General features: G+C 46.7%; 1 protein-coding gene and 1 pseudogene across 1 annotated transcript in view; both read left to right on the plus strand.

The window, feature by feature from the left end:
• Nucleotides 1-18,575: 18,575 nt before the first annotated feature.
• The window catches only part of TPSB2 (tryptase beta 2), a 5,010-nt gene continuing 2,843 nt past the window's right edge, over nt 18,576-20,742 (plus strand). Inside the window, 5 exon segments of the mRNA XM_006903633.1 lie at nt 18,576-18,601; nt 18,853-18,953; nt 19,179-19,344; nt 19,435-19,660; nt 19,663-19,702. Coding sequence (XP_006903695.1) covers nt 18,576-18,601; nt 18,853-18,953; nt 19,179-19,344; nt 19,435-19,660; nt 19,663-19,702 — 559 coding nt within the window.
• Nucleotides 20,200-20,672, plus strand: LOC102855025 (annotated as a pseudogene).

Genomic DNA, 20,742 nt, shown 5'->3' on the forward strand with positions numbered 1-20,742 from the left:
CTGGAGGAGTGAAGAGGGATGAGTGAGTCTTGCTGGGGTCTGCAGAGGGCAGGTTCAGGGGAGTCAGGGGTAAGTCCACCCTCAGACGTCTAGGGTCTCAACACTGCACAGTGACACTCAGAGAGTTGGGTCTTTGAGAGAGAGAGGATCTACCCTGGCCAGTCTCTGCCACTCTCTGATGAGCCAATTTCCCTTCTCCATTTATCTCTCCAGAGGAGAAGGGAGTGGGAGGGGCATACCCTCTCCAATCCAGAGGGAGGATGACTCAAGACACAAGACCCATGTGACAAGGGTTCCTACCACCCAGGCACTCATCTTGGTACCCTTAGGGGATTGACCCCTCGGGGGGGGGGGGGGGCACATCCCAGCTTCTCAGGTCAGGGCCATGCAAGGTCCTCAGTCCATTCCAGATGGTGTGGGGAGTTCAAGTCACCACTCAGCACTGTCCAGACCTCCATCTATATAATAAGCATGGAGGTAAGTAGCACTGGTTTCCTCAGCTGAAGGTTCCTGAGGACTGGGTGGCTGCTGGACAGGATGCAGCTGCATCTGGAACTTGCCATGTAAATCAATGTCCACAGCTGCTATTCCATCTCAGGAGTCTCACAGGAAGCCCATGGCCACGGCTCTCAGCAGAGAGGGAACCACTGGGAGGGTTACCTTCACTGGACACCCATCCCTTACAGTGCCCTCAAACTTGGAGTGGGGTGCTCCAAGAAGCCTTGCTGGGCATAGGAAGAAACAGCACAGGAAGGAAATGGATTAGTATCCTTTACCAGGAGGGGGCATCACTGTCTCTGGCAGGATGTGGACCCAGGTCCCTGTGAGCTCTTTGTCTAGGACTATCTGTGTGCCCATTGCAGGGCTGTTATCTGAAATCAGAGGCCCCTTCAGCAGAGGCAGTGAGAGCAGAAGAGGCCAGTACCCTACAAGGATCCCGTCTCTTGTCCTCCCCTCCTGGGACTGACCACTGTCTGTGTCCATCCCATCCTCTGTCTCCCTCATGGGCCTCCAACCTCCTCCCCATTTTGCCCCTGCCCTGCTGTCTCCCTGACTGCCTCCTCCCCACCCCACCCCACCTATACTCTACTCCTGACTGCCTGCCCCTTCTCCACCTCAGCCACCCATACCCTTCTCCTGCCTGCCTGCCCTCATCCCAGCCCACCCTGCTCTGCTCTCTGCCTGCCCCCTTGGAGCCCTGAATCTTGAATGCACTGGGCAGCTTCCCTCAGGAGTTTGCAGGGATCCTGCTGTTTGGTGGACCCCGTATGCAGCGGAATTCTGGATGGGGTCTTGAGATAGCAAACCCTTTGCCATCAAGTTCACTTCAACTCACAGCAACCCTCCATTAGGTTTCAGAGGTTGTGTTTATGGAGGAAGAATGTTTTCTTTTTCTCCCTCAAAGCAGCTGGTGGATCTGAACCACTGATGTGTCAGTTACAGTCTGACAAGTTACATACATACCACACTATTAAGGGTCCCCAAGACAGAGAAAAGACATGGTAAAATGTACAACAATCTAAAAAAAAAAAAAGCTTGTGTTTTAATTTAGTGACACAGTGCCCTACGTGCAGGCCAGTGACTGAATTCTGGTGGCCTAGTGGTAAGAAGCTGCGCTGCAATCCCGAAGCCATGCAGTTCAAATCCATCAGCTGCCTCACGAGAGAAGGATGGCCAATCTCCTCCCGTGCAATTAACTGCCTCTGAAAACCTACTGGAGGGTCACCTGTAGGTTGGTCCCCACTCAACAGTACACAACAACAACTGAAGGAGAAAGATGGACAATCTCTTCCCATAAAGATTTGCAGCTTTGGAAAGTTTCCATGAGTTAATGTTTGACTCAATGGGAGTGGATCTTGGTTTAGTTTCTACAGTGTATCACATTGGTCATATAAAATGTTACTCCAATAGTAAAATATTCCTAGCAGGGAAAGCTGGATACTTAGTACATGGGTACATTTAAGGAATGCTGATAGAACAATGGTTAGCTCTGGGCTGCTAACTAAGAGGTCACTGGATCGAGCCCATCAGTAACTCCACAAGAGGAAGAAGAGGAGGTGGTTGGCTTCTGTAAATGTTGTAGTTGTTGTTGTTGTTGTTGTAATGTACCATCAAATCACACATGATTCATAATCGTCCTATGCACACTAACTTGGAACCTTGCCCTATCCTGAGCCAATGAGTCTCTGACACAGCTACCCTTATTACTCTGGTTATTGTGTCAATCCCTCCCATTTGGGGTCTTCTTCATCTGCAGTGACCCTCCACCCTTCCAAGCATGAAGTCCTTTTCCAAGGACTGGTCCCTCCTGGCCACATGCCCAAAGTATGTGAGACAGAGCTTCAAAATCCTTGCCTCCAAGAGGAAATTTTGTTTCACCCTCTACAAGAAAGACTTTTTTTGTTCTCCTGGTGGTCCATGGTATGTTCAACACTCTCCTCCAGCACCACAATTTTTCAACTCAAGCCTCAATTCTTCTGTCATTCTTAGTCATCGCCCAGCTCTCTGATGCATTGCAAGTCATTGCAAAGACAATGGGCTGGACCAGATGCACCTTAGTCTCATTGCTCTCCAGTACTTTGGAGAGATCCCTGACAGCAGTTCTATGCTATTCCACAGATCAGTGGGAACTGACTCAGGGGCAATGGACAGAGGTTGGATTGAAGGAGTTTTGGTGTCCCAGTAGTTAAGCTTGGCTGATAACCAGATGGAGCCTCTAACTCACCAGCAGATCCATGAGAGAAAGACGTGGTGATCAACTTCTACAAAGATTTGTTGTTATGGGCCGTCGAGGTGACTACGGACAACAGAGCAGATTCTTGCCCACTCCTGTGCCATCTGCATGAACTTCAACATTGAATCCATTAGTAGAGCCACATCGTCTAACTGCAGGGAATCAAAACCACATGGAAATAATTAGTTCATGCCACTGTTGTTTTTTAGTACTGTTGGTTAGAATGAACTCACAGCTGACCCTCCAGTGTGTTTTCAAAGGCAGTAAATCGCACAAGAGAAGACTGGCCATCTATCTCCTGTGAGCATCTGATGGATTTGAACTTTTGGATTTGCAGCACATTTTCTTACCACTAAGCCATCGATGTCACTAATAGAGAACCCCTCAACTTTTATGACCCTGAGACCAGAAAAACTAGGTGTCCAGCTACCATCACTGACCAATACAAAAGGGTTCACAATAGAAAGTCCTGGGAAGAGTGGGAGATGACCACAGAGCAAAGCTCAAGCCACAGTAACGACCGGGCTTACCTGCTGCAGAGGTCGGTGGGGCATCTGAGGCCATGCTCCTTAGCTGCCCTTCGTCAAGAACTGACTTCAACCTCTGTCTCAACTTCAAGCCAGACTCTTACAACTTAATGACACGAGATCACAAAGGCAGTACTTACTCAGGGATAAAGCTCAGATGGTAGAAATACAGGAGATTGCTGCTGCTGTTGTTATGTGCATTGCATCAACTACAGCTCATAGCAACCCTACAATCAACAGCTTGGAAACTTGCCCTGTCCTGTGCCAACCTCAACAATCTTTGATACGCGCGAGTCCATGTTACAGCCACTATGTCAACCCAACTTGTTGACAGTCTTCCTCTCCTTGACTTTCCACATTTCCTAGTGTGATCTCTTTTCCCAAAGACTGACCCCTGTGGACAATGTGCCCAAAGTATGCGAGACAACGTTTCACCGTCCTTGTCTCTAAGATCAGAGGCTGACAGTGGAGTTGATCATCAATTACTCATGTGAAAGTTCAAATCAAAGCTGAAGAAAGTGGAAACAAGCCCACAAGAACCAAAATAAGACATTTAGTCTATCCCAGCTGAATTTTAAAAACCATCTCAAGAATAGATTTAATGCGTTGAACACTAATGGGCAAAGGCCAGAGGAGTTATGGGATGATATCAAGGATATTATCCAGGAAGAAAGAAAAAGTTTATTACATAGAAGAGAACTAAACAATCAAAGTGGATGTAAGGAGGGACTAAAACTTACACTGGAACATAAAGAAGCCACAACAAAGGTAAGAAATATGGAAGTGAGAGAGATGAATAGAATATTTCAAAGGACAGTTCAAGAATACAAAACAAGATATTATAAAGAAATATGCAAAGAGTTGGAGGTAGAAAACAAAAAGAGAAGAGCACTCTCAGAATTTCTCAAGTTGAAAGAATGGAAGAACAAATTCAAGCCTTGAGTTGTGATACTGAGGGTTTCTATGAGTAAAAGATTGAATGATGCAGGAAGCATCAAAAGGAGGTGGAAGGACTATAGAATTGCTGTGCCAAAAAGAGTTAGTCAGCACCAAATCATTCCAGGAAGAACTAAGGTCAAGAACCAAGAGTCATGAAGGAAGAAGTCCAAACTGCACTGAAGACATTGGCAAAACAAAACAAAAAACCCAAAGAAACCACAAAGCCCCAGTAATTGAGATGATTCAACAAACAAACGCAACCCTGAACATGCTCACTAGTCTATGCCAAGAAATTTAGAAGACAGCTACTTGGCCAACTAAATGACTGAAAGAAGATGGGAGTTACTGAATAATATCACTAACATCATGTTGTTGTTGCTGTTGTTATGTGCCATCAAGTTGCTTGCGACTCATAGTAACCCTATGTACAACAACCCTAAAACCTGCTCTATCCTGTGCCAATCTTTTTGTCTCTGACACACCTACTCCCATTACCCCAAGTCACTTAGTCAATTCATCTCATCAAAGGTCTTCCTCTCTTGCTCTGTCCCTCCACCCTCCCAAGCATGACGTCTCCTCCTTGCAACATGTCCAGATTATATCAGATGGAGCTTCAGAATCATTGCCTCCAAGGAGCAGCCTGGTCTCACCCTCTCTAGGATGAACCTGTTTATTCTCCTAGCAGTCCATGGTATATTCTATACTCTTCTCCAGCACCACAGCTCAAAGTCATCGATTCTCTGTCTATCATCCCTAGTCATTGTGCAGCTTTCTGATGCATAGCAAGTAATTGCAAAGGCCATGGCCTGGATCAGGCACACCTTAGTCTCCAGACTGACATCATTGCTCTTCAGTACTTTGGAGAGGTCTCTGACAGCAGACTTTCCCAGTGTAATTCATCTTTTCATTTCCAGGCTTCTGGTACCAAGTGTGTTGATTAACATCATATGCAAGTAAAATCTTGCTGAAGATAATTTCAAAATGGCCAGAAGAATCCATAAGGAACTGCTCAAAATTTGAGCTGGAATGAGAGATATCATTGCTGATGCCAGGTGGATCTTTACCGAAAGCAAAAATTACCAAAAAGTTATGTACTTCAGTTTTATTGACTATGCAAAGTTATTTGACTGTATAACTCACAACAAACTATGGATAACACTGAGAAACATGGGAATCCCAGACATTTAATTGTGCTCATGCAATACCCACGCATGGGCCAAGAAACAATTGTCCAAATAAAGCAAGGGAGGAGAAGGGGTGCAGAAATGCAAGTAGCCAAGCCACAGACCTGGATGGAGCGAGTTCTTTTCTAGCACATGGTGTTATCAGGAGTCAAAACTCATCTCAGCGCACCTCACAACCATATAAGGGTGCCGAGTGGCACAGTGGTTAAGTGAGAAATTGTTAACCAAAAGGCCAGTGATTCAAATCTCCCAACCACTTGGAGGGTCGGGGAAAGGAGAGGCGGTTTGCTTTCATAAACCCTCAGAAACCCTGTGAGTTGACTTGACACCTTTCTTTCTTTTCCTTCCTTCCTTCCTTCCTTCCTTTCTCCCGCTCTCTTTCTGTCCTTTCTTTTCTCCTTTCTTTTTCTTTTTTATGACAATAGACATCTATGCAATTTGTCTGTACAAACAAAACTGTTCTAAAATAAAAGTGCATGTCTATCTGATGCAGAAATGTACAGTTGCAGGTACAAACTGAGCCTGCATGAGACAGCTCAGGATCTTGTGACTAGCATCTCAGAGCGCCCCCTCAACCCCACCAGTCCCTGCTTCAGTCCCACATCCGTCCTCAGGTCCTGTGACCCCACCACAGAGCAGATGGGCACAGTCACTCAACCGTTCAGCCCTTCCACCACTCACCCATTCATCTTTCTGATGCCCTCTGAGTGCCCAGTGTGATGTTCTAGCTGACAGAGGGCCCTGCCCCTGCCCACCCCCAGCTCCTGCTCCAGTTCCAAGCCACAAGTAAGCTCATCCCTCTTATTCTCTCCTGTTCAGTGATCCCCCTGTGGTTGTTGTTAGGTGCCATCGAGTCAGCTCTAACTCACAGCAACTCCACGTACAACAGAATGAAACCCTATGTGGGCCAGCGCCATCTTCACATCCTCTGTGCTTCTTGCATCCTTTATTGCAGCCACTATGTCAACCCTGATTGACTCAGTGACTCGGGTAAGGGGGTAGGTGTGTCAGAGACAATAAGATTGGCACAGGATAGAGCAGGGTTTAGGGCTGTTGTGCATAGGGTCGCTATGAGTCTCAGGCAATTCCACAGCACATAACAACAACATGTCAACCCATCTCGTTGATGGTCTTCCTCTTTTATGCTGACTCTCTCTGGTTTAGAAAGAATCTTGTCTTCCCCAGGGACTGGCCTATGCATGTGAGGCAAAGGTCTCACCACCCTCACTTCTGAGGAGCATGTTGGCTGCACTTCTTTCAAAACAAATGTGTTCATCCTTTTGGAAGTCCATCAGGCATTCATTATTCTTTGCCAGGACCACAATTAAAGGAAGACATGAGGAGGACCTAAAATGCTTGCTGCAGAGGGTCAAGGACTGGAGCTTTCAGTATGGATTGACGCTCAATGCCAAGAAGACAAAGATTCTCACCACTGGACCAACTGGCAGCATCAGGATGGATGGTGAAGAGATTGAGATTGTTCACAGCTTTAGTTTGCTCGGCTCCACAGTCAACACTCTTGGCACCAGTAGCCAGGAAATAAAAAAAATGTACTGCAATGGGAAAGTCTGCTGTTAGGAACCTCTCCAGGGTACTGAAGAGCAATGGTGTCACTCTGGAGAATAAGTGCATCTGATATAGGCTATGGTCTTTGCTATCCCTTATTATGCATCAGAGAATTGGACAATGACTAGGGAGGATAGAAGGAGAATTTACGCCTTGAGCTATGGTGCTGGAGAAGAGTATTGAATGTGCCATGGACTGCCAAGAAAACAAACCGATTCATCCTGAAGAGGGTTAATCCAGGCTGCTCCTTGGAGGCAAGGATTCTGGGGCTTTGTCTGACATACTTTGGACATGTTGTAAGGAGGGACAGGTCCTTGGAGAGGGACATCACGCTTGGGAGGGCGGAGGGACGGCGCAGGAGGGGAAGACCCTCTATGAGGTGGATTGATTCGATTGACTGGGGTAATCGGGATGGGTGTGTCAGAGGCAGTGCGACTGGTACAGGATAGAGCAGGTTTTAGGGCTGTTGTACATAGGGTCGCTGTGGGTTGCAAGCGACTCGATGGCACATAACAACAACAACAAATTCATTTTTGTATCTTCCTATTCATTGTCCAACTTTCGTATGCATACTAGTCCCTTTGTCCTCAGAGTGACATTTTTCCTTTGAAGCATAACCCCTTTAGATGAAGGGAAATCAAGTCACTGAAGAATGCGTTATAGTGTACCAGGATGAGGCTTCCTGAGCTGGACCGGGCTTCTTTAACCCCAGTGTGTGGTGTGAGTGCAACTCAGGAGCATGCTGACCATCTGGTCATGGCCTCTTTACCTCCATCTTCTGTGTGTGCAGCTGCCCTCCCAACTGTAACCCTTGGTGGTGAATCCAAGAGGCACTTCATCCAGGCCACCTTCACTGAATGTTCCCTGAGCTTTTTTTTTCCTTTTTAAATGAAAAACATTTCCCCCCACACACTTTCTTTCATTGACATTATGTTTTATACAATCATTCTCATATATTGTATTTTATAAAATTAATCCCCATTGGACTATCCCCATCATTACCAACGGTCTTTTCAGACCCCTGCTGGATCTTTCCCATTTCCTTTACCCCCCTCATTCCACCCATAAAATTGTGCAACACTGTGATTTTGCCCTTACCCATTCTCATCCCTCTGCTCCCCACTGCTTTACCCCTTCAATCTCCATACACATTTTACTAGTTATCCTTCTATTTTTACAATAATGGTCTTATGCAGTATTTGTCCTCATGAGACTGAGTTAGTTCACTCAGCATAATGCTCTCCAATCTTTCCCAAGTTATGTAGTATTTTTAAAAATCAGGGTCTGAACTCAGTCAGGGGTTTCAGTACTCCATGTGTCACAGTTAGATTCACCTCTGCACTAGGGTCACTACCCCTCACACCTAGAATATGTGATGCTGGAGAAGAGTCTTGAGGGTACCATGGACTGCTAGGAAAACAAACAGATTCATCCTGGAAAGGGTCAAACCAGGGTGCTCCTTGGAGGCAAGGATTCTGGGGCTTCGTCTAACATACTTTGGACATGTTACCAGGAGGGACAGGTCCTTGGAGAGGGATATCATGCTTGGTAGGGTGGAGGGACAGCACAGAAGGGGAAGGCCCCCTATGTGGTGGATTGATTCAGTGACTGGGGTAATCAGAATGGGTGTATCGGAGATGGTGCGACTGGCACAGAACAGAGCAGAGTTTAGGGCTGTTGTACATAAGGTCGCTATGAGTCTCAAGCAACTCGATGGCACATAACAACAACAACAATATAGAACCATGTCCTAATTATCAGAATCTGTGAATATATGCATTTAGCCACAAAGGGAATGACAATTTGGTTTGAGATGTAGTTGTGGAAGAGGGAACTCTACTGGATTATCCAGACGAGGTTTATATAATCACAAAACCAAAAACCAAACCCACTGCCATTGGGAAAAATTTACTGTCAGGGATCTCATCAAAGTCTTGAGGAGCAATGATGTCATTTGAAAGACTGAGGTGCACCTGATTCAAGGTGGATTGATACAGTATGACAATGGACTCAAACATGTCAAGGATGGTAAGGATGGCCCAGGATAAGACTGAGTTCAGATCTATTGCTCATAGGGCTGCTATGAGTTGTACTCAACATGATAGCACTTAGCAACAACAGTGATAACATCTGCCGTCAAGTCAATTTCAACTCACAGCTGCCCTCCATCAAGTGTCTGAGGCTATACATTTTTACAGGAGCAGACTGCCCATCTTTCTACCTTGGATCAGCAGTTGGATTTGAACCCCTAACTGGTTACTAGCATGATACATAATGCACTACACCACCAGATGTATCTCTATAGTTAGCTATCTATCATCTATCTATCTATCTATCTATCTATCTATCTATCTATCTATCTATCGATCATCTATCTATCTAATGCATAGGATATATAACTACTGCTATTGAACCTATTCCAACCCACAGTAAGCCTGTATGACAGAATACAACCACCCCATAGAGTTCCCAAGGCTGCAAATCTTTACAGAAGCTGGCTGCCTCATCTGTCTCCTGAAACATGCCTGGAGGATTCAAGCTGCTGGCCTTTCAGTTAACAGCACAATGTTCAACCCACTGTGCCCCAAGGCTCCCAGATGGCCCCAAGCATCTGGAAAAGGCCCCAGAGCAGATTCTTGCTGCAGGATAACCTAGCCTTCCAATACCTTTGTGTGGCCCCAAGAGTTCAGATTTGGGTTTCTGACCTGGTGCACATTCAGACCATGAATCTGTTTAAACCACAAAGTGAACTAATTTCTTACAGCTGCCACAGCCGAGACTGGTGAAATGTGGTTCCCATGCTGCTCTCAGCATCTCCCAGACTCCAGGATGCTGGAAAGATGCTCCAAACCAACCAGAGCACCCCACAGCACTGGCTGCACTCCAGTGTGTTGTGCTGCTAGATCAAAGGTGGATAGTATGAACCCACCAGCTGCCCTGTGAGAGGACAAGAAGCCTGTCTGTTCCTGTAAAGACTTGCAGTCTACGAAACCCTGTGGGACAATTCTACTCTGTCCTCCAGGGTCCACGTGATAGGAATTGACTCAGAGACAATGGGATTGATTTTCTGATGTAAAGAAATGAGAGGTATTTGTTAAACATCTCAAAGTGCTGATCACAAAGCATTAACCTGCTCCTTGTGAGCATGGTGCCCTGGGGAGCCCACAGGTGACATGCCCCTGTGCACCTTGACACAGGCACTGTCTGTCCACATGGGATAGAAGGCACACTGGGAAGGCCACAGGGGCTTCATGTCTGGACACAGCACCTCCCCTGGCTCTGTAGTGCCCTCCCACCCAAGTGAGGTGGGCTCAAGTCCCGAGAAGTGGCCTTGGGGCTGCTTCTGCATGCAGTAGCCCTATAACCTGGAACCCTTCCTCTTGGGAGGACCCTGGGCAGGTGTACCCACAAGCTGGGAGCATAGGGAGGAATTGGACCCCCACTTTGTCTAGCCCATCCGCCTTGGCTTTGCCCCCACTCCGGATGAGGGCCACCACTGTGTTGTAATCTGTCAACGGTCGCTGCCTGAGCGAACACTATCAGACATCTGGGACAGATAAGGGGGAAGCCCGAGTGCCAGACCCCACCCTACCCTACACTCCAAAGCTAGTGGAGTCTCATGAAGGAACATCCCCAAAGAGAGTCTAATCTTGCAATCAGGGAGTGGTTTCTTCACTGCAGATACCCACCTTCCCTCCATGCACCCACATACATCTGCCCAGCCTGGGAGGAGAGATCTGGGGAGACTGTGTACCCCACCGCTGCCCACACTGCTCCCAGTGTCTGGAGCACTTGCATTCCTTTTTGCCTACTATTGGAGGGACAGTATGGGGATCCCTTGTATCTCCCTCTATCCACCCTGAGAGGTTCAGGAAGAGGGAGCCTACTGCTTCTTTTAGGTATCTTTCCCTCCTCTTCGGCAACAGCTAAGTCACACAGCCTGCCTCGCATCCCCAGAGCAAACACCACAAACCTCCTTCCAAGGGAGGGTCCAGTCAGGCTTCAAGCCCCTGAAAAGATCATTGCCAACCACTCTGCCCTTGGACCCTGCCCCTTATCACAAACGGGCTGACATGGTTCTTTACCTCCAACTCTCACAGAGGGCACTACAATGACCACAATGGGGGGAGTGGGCTCATTCCCAGGACCCCTGAGACTTTTTTCTTCCTATCTGCCTGGGCTGTGCTCTTCTCTCTGTCCACCTGGAGCTGGAGTCCACATGGTCAGGACTGTCAATGATACAGAGAGGACTCCTGATACAGTGACTCTGTGGCTGGAGAGGGATGAGGAGAGGAAAATGTCTGTGATGCCCAGGACTAAGCAGATACTAGGTGGAAGAGGAACAAGGAGTAGGGTGCTGGGCTCCCTAGACTAGACATCCCCATCCCTTGATCATCATCCCACTGCAGGCTTTCCAAGTGGGGCTCAGCCCTGTGCCCTGAACCATCCTCAGACGCTGGTCAAGTTTTTGTCTTCCTCTACCTCCCCACCAAAGTCCCTAGGGACAAGTCTCAGACCCCAAGAAGCTGTCCCTGTAAATAGACATAGTCCTGGATACCTACATCATCGATGAGAGGGCCTGAAAGAGGGCAGCTAATGTGAAAGGTTCAGGGGAGATTCGGGCTTAGAAATTGAGATATTTAGACGCACCTTTCAGGTGCTAGTGCTTGTGCAGAGAATGAACTTATGGCTCACTGCTGCTGAGGGGAAAAGAGACCTGCAAAGAGTCTTTCTTATTATACCATTGCATGCCATCTCACACACACACACACACACACACACACACACACACGCTGCTGACTCATGATTTCTCCAATGCAGTTGTTGTTGTTATGCACCATTGAGTCACCCGCGACTCATAGAGATCCTCTGTACTCTGAACTTCGCTCTGTCCTGAGCCAGTCTCACTGTCTCCGACACACTTACCCCCCATTACTGCAGTTACTGTGTCAATCTCTCTCTTCCAGAATCTTCCTCTACTGTACTGTCCCTCCACCTTCCCAAGCATGAAATCTTTCTCCAAGGACTGGTCCCTTCTGGCAATATGTCCAAATTATGTGAGACAGAATTTCCTTACCTCCAAGGAGCATCTTGGTTTCACTCTCTCCAAGACAGACCTGTTTGTTCTGTTGGAAGTCCATGAAATTTTCAATACTCTTTTCCAGCACCACGACTCAAAGGCATCAATTCTTCTGTCATCTCTTGTTATCTCCAGTCATGGTCCAGCTCTCTGATGCATAGCAAATAATTGCAAAGACCACGGCCTAGATCAGGCACACTTTAGTCTGTAGACTGACACTATTGCTCTTTAGCACTTTGGAGAGGTCCCTGATGTAGATTTCCCTAATGTAATTAATCTTTTGATTTCCTGACTGTTGGTGCCAAGAGTATTGATTGTGGATCTGAGGAAGCTGAAATTGTTAAACAACCTCAATCACATCTCCATCTATGTAATGCAATTTTTTATAAAACTTTTTCTTGTGATTTGAGTGAAAATCTACAATGCAGGTTGGTATTCCGTTCAACTATTCATATGTATTTCTTTTATAAGATCAATTACAATCCCTACTTTGTATCAGCATTCTCCCCACCTCCTTGTGTTTTCTGTTTCTGTTCATCCTTCCAGCCTCTCCTTTCTTCCCTTCTGAATTTTATTCCTAGACAAATGCAGCCCTTGTGGACTGGTATGACGGATTGTTCTAAAGATTACAATGTCCCTGGTTCACAGTGTAGATCTGTCTATTGTTCGGCTGAAAGTCATGCCACAGGGACAAAATCCATTTCAAGCTTAAAAGCTCAGTTATCAGAATCAGTCCCTATCAAGCCAATATACCTGGCCATTTTTGTTGTTATTTTTAATTTATTTTAATGAAAATTTACAGAGACTTAGGGTTTCTATTCATTCATTGTTGCATTTTTCTCTCTGCCCACCCCTCTCCACCTCCCAGTTTGCTCTTCTCTTTGAAAAGTAAAAGAAAATTTCCTTCATTGGTATACAATCCACCCACCCCGAGTACACTGCACTATGCAATCTTCATTCTGGACTCAAACCCGGCCATTTTTACTCTTTTGAGTTTTGTTCTACATGGATCTCTATCCCCCTGTTGTGACCCTTTTCAGAGGGGTCAGCAGGGATAAATGGGCACTATCTAGTTCTTCCAGCCTCAGAACTATAGATGTTTATGACGTCCTGGGCTCTTAGACCAATGAGGTCACAAACAAGCCCATGTCCCGAAATTGAAGGAGACCAGAGGCCAACAAGGAGAGACGGAATGCAAGCAATTGATTGTGTCAAGAAACAAGGAAAAGGAGAGTGATCTGGATGTGAAGCAAACAAAAGGGGGAAGGGAATGTAGATTAGAGTAGAAATCCATGGCACTGACCACAGAAAAACAACAGTGGAAACATCAAGGTCACTAAGAGCTAATTCTTCAAAAAGATCAACAGGATCGATAAGTATGGAGAAAACAGAGAAATAATACAAATCACCAATACTAAAGATGAAAGAAGAGACATCAGACAACCCCCAAGAAGATAATAAGAGAACATTATGAACAATCTCATAACGATAAATCCAACTGCTTAGGTGAACTGGACTTCTCCCTTGAAAAACACAAGCTACATGAAAATATTCAAGAACAAATAGAGCAACTGAGAAGTCCTTTATCTATTCTTAAAATTAAACATGTTGTCAAAAACTATGTGGATTAGCGGCAAGAAGCTGTGCTGCAATCCCAAAGGCATACGGTTCAAGTCCATCAGCTGCTCTTTGGGAGAAGGATGGCCAATCGCCTCCCATGTGATCAACTGCCTCTGAAAACCCACCAGAGGGTCAGTATGGATAAGTTCTGACTTAATGGTACACAAAACCAACAACAATCAAAAACCTTGAAGAAAATAAATAAATTTAAAAAAAAAACCCTGAACAAAGAAACCTCAAGACCTAAACGGCTTTGTAGGGTGAGGCCCTCCGGTTGTTGGACATCCCCTGCTCACTGAGTAATTGCCTGCTACCAAAAGCCGTGCTCAGAGAGAACAAGAGGTTTACAAGACACCAGTAGACAGAGACAGGGAGTATGGGCTTCCCAAATCTGTCTGCTCATCTCAGAGAATGTAGGGAGCTTATATAGGGGAGGAACATGGAGACCATAATGTGAGCGCTTTCACAGTAGCTCTGCCTGCTTGGAGTGGCCTAGTCAGCAGTCATGTCACAGACATAGTCACCTGTTCTTATCACTTGTCATGGGAAACTTAACATTATGAGTTGGGCAAACATACCACGATTAGCATTATTGCTATTCTTCAAAACTCAGAAGGGATGTTAGCCTTAGTTTTAAATTGCTGAAGCAAATAGGAAAATGAAACAAAAGGAGTTCAAAAAGAAACCTAAAAGACTTTGAGTTTGATGAGAAAGCTAACATCATCTCAAAGTTAAGAGGACACTCTTTAGCTTGAGACATCAGGAAACGTTCGTGTCACGGCATTATTTTTCTGTTAGGAGTTATCAAGTAGAGTCTGGTTAATAGTTACCCATGGACAGCAGATCGAACCCTTGCCCAGTTCTGAGCCACTTCACAATTGCTGGCCCTTTGCTGTAGTCACTGTGTCAATATATCTCATTGATGGGCACTTGGGCAACGTCCACCTCTTTTCTGTTGTGAATAATGCTGCGATAAACATGGATGTATGCATCTGTTTATGTCACAGATCTGATTTCTTTGGGGTATATTCTCAGTGGTTGAATAACTGGGTCAAATGGAGGTTCTATTTTCAACTTTTTGAGGGGAGCGCCTGACCACCTTCCACAGTGGTTGTACCATTTTACATCCCCAACAGCAGAGTAGGAGAGTGCCAATCTTTCCAAATCCCCACCAGCTTTTGTGGTTTGCTGTCCTGTTAAGTTTTGTGTACTATGGTTGCTGGTCTGCTTACAACTGTTCCTCTACCTTTGTCTTTCCATACTTGAAAGCTCAACCTCAGTTGTCCTTTCTGTTATTCTACATGTGTTCTGTTGTACATAGGGTTTTCAGAGGCCTGCTATTTCAGAAGTGGATGGCCAATCCTTCTTCCTAGTCTATCTTAATCTGAATGTTCAGATTTAGAGAAGTATCAGACAGACCAGCATTTTACAGAAATGGAGTTAACCATTAGTATCAGTGTTGTCCCTGCAGTCAACACTCTTGGCACCAGTAGCCAGGAAATTAAAAGAGTATTGCCATGGGAAAGTCTGCTGTTAGGGACCTCTCCAAAGTACTGAAGAGCACCGGTGTTTCTCTGGAGACTAAGATGCGTCTGATACAGGCCATGGTCTTTGCTATCACTTGTTATGCATCAGAGAGTTGGACAATGACTAGGGAGGATAGAAGGAGAATTGATGCCTTTGAGCTGTGGTGCTGGAGAAGAGTATTGAGGGTACCAGGGACTGCTAGGAAAACAAACAAATTTGTCCTGGAAAGGGTTAAACCGGGTGGCTCCTTGGAGGCAAGAGTTCTGAGGCTCTGTCTAACATACTTTGGACATGTTGTAAGGAGGGACCAGTCCTTGGAGAGGGACATCATGCTTGGGAGGGTGGAGGGACAGCACAGGAGGGGAAGGCCCTCTACGAGGTGGATTGATTCAGTGACTGTGGTAATCAGGATGGGTGTATTGGAGACAGTGTGATTTGCACAGGACAGAGCAGAGTTTAGGGCTAGGGCTGTTGTACATAGGGTCGCTATGAGTCTCAAGCGACTCAGAACACAACAACAACATGGTTGCTGGAGTGAGATTGTATCTCACTGTTATTTTGATTTGCATATCTCTAATAGCTAGTGACTTTCCTCCCATGCGTTTCTCAGCTATCTATCTCAGTCACAAAAGGACAAATATAGGGAGCTCTGGTGGCCTAGTGGTAAGACGCTGCACAGCAATCGCAGAGGTATGCGGTTCAAATCCACCAGATGCTCTGCTGGAGAAGGAGGGGGCAACCTCCTCTTGTTCCAGTCAGATCTGATTTGACGGTACACATAAAAATAATACAATAAATAAAAAGAAAATTTAAAAAAACAAAAGGACAAATATCTGCATATGACGAGTCCCTGTTCTCTTCTTCCACTTGCCTGTATACCTCCTATTGTTATTGTTATTGTTATTGTTATTGTTGGAAGCAGGAATGGCATCCACTTCCTAAATAACATGCCTCCAGAAACTCTATGAACTTTGATAAATGATAGTTGTAAAGGGGCTTCAAGCCTTTTGTTCATAGGTTCACTGAGTCAACTTGAAGGCAATCAACAACAACATATAGGTTGAGTGGCAGAGAACAGGGAAAAATGGATAAAAAACAAAACAAAACCCTCTGCACTGAAAAAGGTGAAGGGACTGACAATCTGAAAGGAATGGACAATTAAAACGATTAACAATCCGGAACAGAACAACCATTACAAAGCCTATATAAAGAGAACATTTTGCATTTGGGGAGCCTGACCCTTGAGAGGCTGTGGACTCTGTCAGCTTTCCCCACGGAAAAAAAGTTTTCCTTGCTTCAACAAAAGAGCTTGTAGCACTGTTCCTTTGCCTGGAGTCGCTGGACAGGAAGTAGAATTCCTGCAACAATTTAGTAGTTTTTGCAATGCATGGAAAGAAGCCTTCCCTGAACACTGATATGACCATTTTATACTGAGCTTGGAACAACCTTTAGACTTGAACAGAAATTGCTCTGATCTCAAGTTTCCCTTTCCCACCCCACCCCCTTTACTTGATATGGCAAATAAGAATACTTTTTTAAACTACTATGATTATTGCTGTACTTTTTCTCCCCTGAGATATTATGGTTTGTTTTTGCGGGGTTTTCTTAAATTTTATTTTATTATTTGTTTGTGTGTAAGGTCAAATCAGATCTGACTGGTACAAGAGGAAATTGTTCCTCTTTCTCCAGCAGAGCATCTGGTGGATTTGAACCATGCACCTCTGGGATTGCAGTGCAGTTTCTTGCCACTAGGCCAGCAGAGCTCGCTGAAAGATTATGTTTTACAAATCAACATGAAATAACTTTTTAAAGAAAAGATGTTATGTTTTGATTTTTTAAAATGGCTACCTCATTTATTTTGCATCTTCCTTGTTAACTAGGTTGAATCTTTCACATTATGACTACTACTAATCCTCCAATGGATTTTTTGCTTTTCTGTTGTTATTCTGATAGGAAGGGAGTTTGCTGCAGACTTTTCACTACTGAATTCCAAGAATTAAGAGTATACTAGGGGAGCTCTGGTGGCCAGTGGCAAGAAGCTGCACTGCAATCCCAGAACCGCATGGTTCAAATCCACTAGATGCTCTCCCGGGAAAGGAGGGACAATCTCCTGTACCAGTCAGATCCGATTTGATGGTACAGACACACACACACACACACACACACACACACACACAGAGTAATAAAATAATAATAATTTTTTTTAAAAAAAGAGTATCCTTAGAAAGGGTTATCCTGGCAGCACCCCTATACCAGATGTATAATGAGTCCTTCCTGTCCTCAGATCAGATGCTAACTGAAAAATTGAAAAATTGGGGGGTTCAAATTCACGAGCTACTCCAAGGGAGAAATATGGGTAGTTTCCTTCTAGAAAGACTTACCACCTTAGAGACCCAGTGGCGGGGCTGCTTTGGGTAGGAATCTTCTCATAGAAGGGTTTTTGTTTGGAGAGGAGGTTCCTTGAAAGAAGAAGATCCTTAATGAAATGGACTGATGCATGGCTCCAACAATGGAGTCAAACATAGCAAGGCTCCTGAGGATGGCTCAGCGCAGGATGGTATCTCGTTCTGTTGTGCATGAGGTCACCATAAGTTGGAACTGACTAGATGACACCTAACAACAACAAGGCAGGTCTCAGGAACCTTGGTGGCACAGTGGTAAGCTGATTAACTATTCTGCTTTGTTCTATAAGAGTCCCTGTGAGTCTGAAATGTCTCAGGATATCTAGCAACAACTCAAGATTCCTCCCTGCTCTACCATTGCCTCCAGGCCCTTTACAGCCGCTCCAGATACAGGAAGACCCTTTCCCCCACTTCTGGTGAGGCCCAGGTTGTTGAGTCAGGCCACCTTCAGGACTGGGTCCTGATTGGTCCAGTATGAACCAATCCTAATCACTGCCTCTCAGGCCTCAGCCAATCAGAGTATTCCTTAGAGAATCTAAGGGTCCAGGAAACCTCCTGATTCCACCACAATTTGCCTGTGAGTGGTATGCCCTTGTGGGCCTGAGTGCTGGGATTGTAACTGGCCTGATCATCTCCCGACCATCTAGGAGACTGGGGCTCACATCCATCCACCTTGGAAGGATTGGGCAGCTGGGAGAGTTTGCTGCGTGAATGCATGAGAGGCACCTGCCCTGGGAAACTTCCCCTTGAATCCCAGCAGATGTGCCAGCCAGGAAGGCGTGAATGGGGCAAGGAGTGGGGCGGAGGTCCCGGTGACCAGCGGGTCCAAGAATAGAACAAGATCGAGTGAATGGACAAGAAGGGAAATGGCCTTTTGACAACAGGGAGAAAAGAAACGAGGACACTGTAGACTTGAAAAAGGGTAGGTTCCTGGGAATGGGGCTGGCTCCCTCCCCTCGTTTCCCCTGCTGAAGGAAAGGCCTCTGATCCCAGATAATGGGCCTCATCTTGCAGGCCCATAGGTAACCCAGACGTTGCAGCTGCCTGGAGAATCACTTCCTGGCCCAGTGGATTAACCCTTGGTCTGACTCGTCTCGCTTGCCTCTCCTGCCTTCATGACTTATGGAGGGATAAATGGGGAACGGAAAGTGGCTGGCAAAGGTAGGTCCCCTTCCTCACATTTCCTGACATGCGGATGTCACAGTGCAGTGCTGAGACCTCAGACACCTGAGGTCGGACTTCCCACTGGTCCTCTTGTACCTGCCCTGTGCAGACCCCCAGCCGGCTTCGCCCACCCAGCCTCAATCCTCCAGATGCTGGCCCTGCATGTGCTGGTACTGACCCTCCTGGTGGGCCTGACCCCTGGGGCTCCTGGTGAGTTTTGACCCTGATTCTCCTTTTCCCTCACCCTCACACCTCGCCTCCATACGCACTACTGTGATTAGCTGAATTATCAAGGTCCCCAACTTCTAGTCCAGATAAGGAATACCCCGCAAGGGCTTGACGTTTGAGATGCCCAGGACTGCCCTGTGGTGAAGGGCTGCATCAGGTCGAGAGCTGGTCCTGAAAACTGGTACTGCCCTCTCCCCCCACCTCCAGCCCCAGTCCTGGAGCGAGTGGGCATTGTTGGGGAAGAGGAAGCCCCTGGGAGCAAGTGGCCATGGCAAGTGAGCGGGTGGGTCAACACAGAATTCTGGATACACTTCTGTGGGGGCTCCCTTGTGTATCCCCAATGGGTGTTGACTGCGGGCCATTGTGTTGGACCGTGAGTAGCAGGGGGTTGGGTGGTGAAGTCCCAGAAGATACTGTGTCCACAGTGTCTGAACCCCCAAGTTGGCCATTCTCCTCTCCCCAGGAAAGTCATGAACCCCTCAGTCTTCAGGGTGTAGCTCCGCGAACAGCTTCTCTACTACCATGACCAACTGCTGCCCCTCAGCAGGATCTTCATGCACCCAAACTTCTACTTCGAGCAGGGAGGTGCTGACATCGCCCTGCTGGAGCTCCAGGAACCTGTAAATACCTCCAACTACGTGCAGCTGATCTCCCTGCCTTCCACCTCCCAGAGCTTCCCTCCAGGAACCCCCCGTGCTGGGTGACTGGCTGGGGAGACATAGACAGTGAGAGTGTCAAGGACTGTGGAGGTCTTGAACCTGATTCCATCTTTGTTCCTGGTCTCTGGGTTCCTTTTTGGGGTGGGCCAACTCAGGAGGTGGGAGATCCTGGTAAGGGAGGAGTATAGAGACCTTCATGTGCGGGGAGCAGGAGCTCAGGTTCATGGACTCCACTATGTGTGGTAAGTCTCAGTTCCCCTGTGCGTAAAATTGGTATGAGAAGAGCGAGTCAAGACCTCTTGGCAGCAACTGAGAACGTGAGACTGGTGCCCCCGGTGGACATCTGCGGTACTGCATCCAGTCCCAGAGATGCCGGCATGGGGTTGGAGCCCCTGCCTCCCAGAACCTCATCTTGAGAAACGTCCTATTTCTTCTACAAGGAGAAAAGCATGGAGGATACTCTTCGTGGGTCCTGGAGCATGGACTCTGAGCATGTCATCATTGAAATAGCCATTGTGGAAGAAATGGGCACAGGACTCATCCTTTAAAAACCCGTGCACACCCTTTCCCCTGGCTAGCAGCGCGGAGGCCGCACGATGCCTGGAGTTACTGTAAAAGACATGAACCAGCAGGAGTTCGTTAGAGCTCTGGCAGCCTTCCTCAAAAAGTCCGGGAGGCTGAAAGTCCCCGAATGGGTGGACATTGTCAAGCTGGCCAAGCATAAAGAGCTTGCTCCCTACGATGAGAACTGGTTCTACATGCGAGCTGCTTCCACAGCGTGGCACCTGTACCTCCGGGGTGGTGCTGGGGTTGGCTCTATGACCAAGATCTACGGGGGCGGTAGAGAAACGGTGTAATGTCCAGCCACTTCAGCCGAGGCTCCAAAAGCGTGGCCCACCGTGTCCTCCAAGACCTGGAAGGGCTCAAAATTGTGGAAAGAGACCAAGATGGGGGCCACAAACTGACACCTCAGGGACAAAGAGATCTGGACAGAATCGCCGGACAGGTGGCAGCTGCCAGAATATCCCTTGCTCATGGATAGGAAGACTCAATGTTGTGAAAATGGCAATACTACCAAAAGCAATTTACACATTTAATGCAATCCCAATACA

The sequence above is a fragment of the Elephantulus edwardii genome, unplaced genomic scaffold (assembly GCF_000299155.1).
Source record: "Elephantulus edwardii isolate Elephantulus edwardi_28Jun2011 unplaced genomic scaffold, EleEdw1.0 scaffold00209, whole genome shotgun sequence".
Classification (NCBI taxonomy): domain Eukaryota; kingdom Metazoa; phylum Chordata; class Mammalia; order Macroscelidea; family Macroscelididae; genus Elephantulus; species Elephantulus edwardii.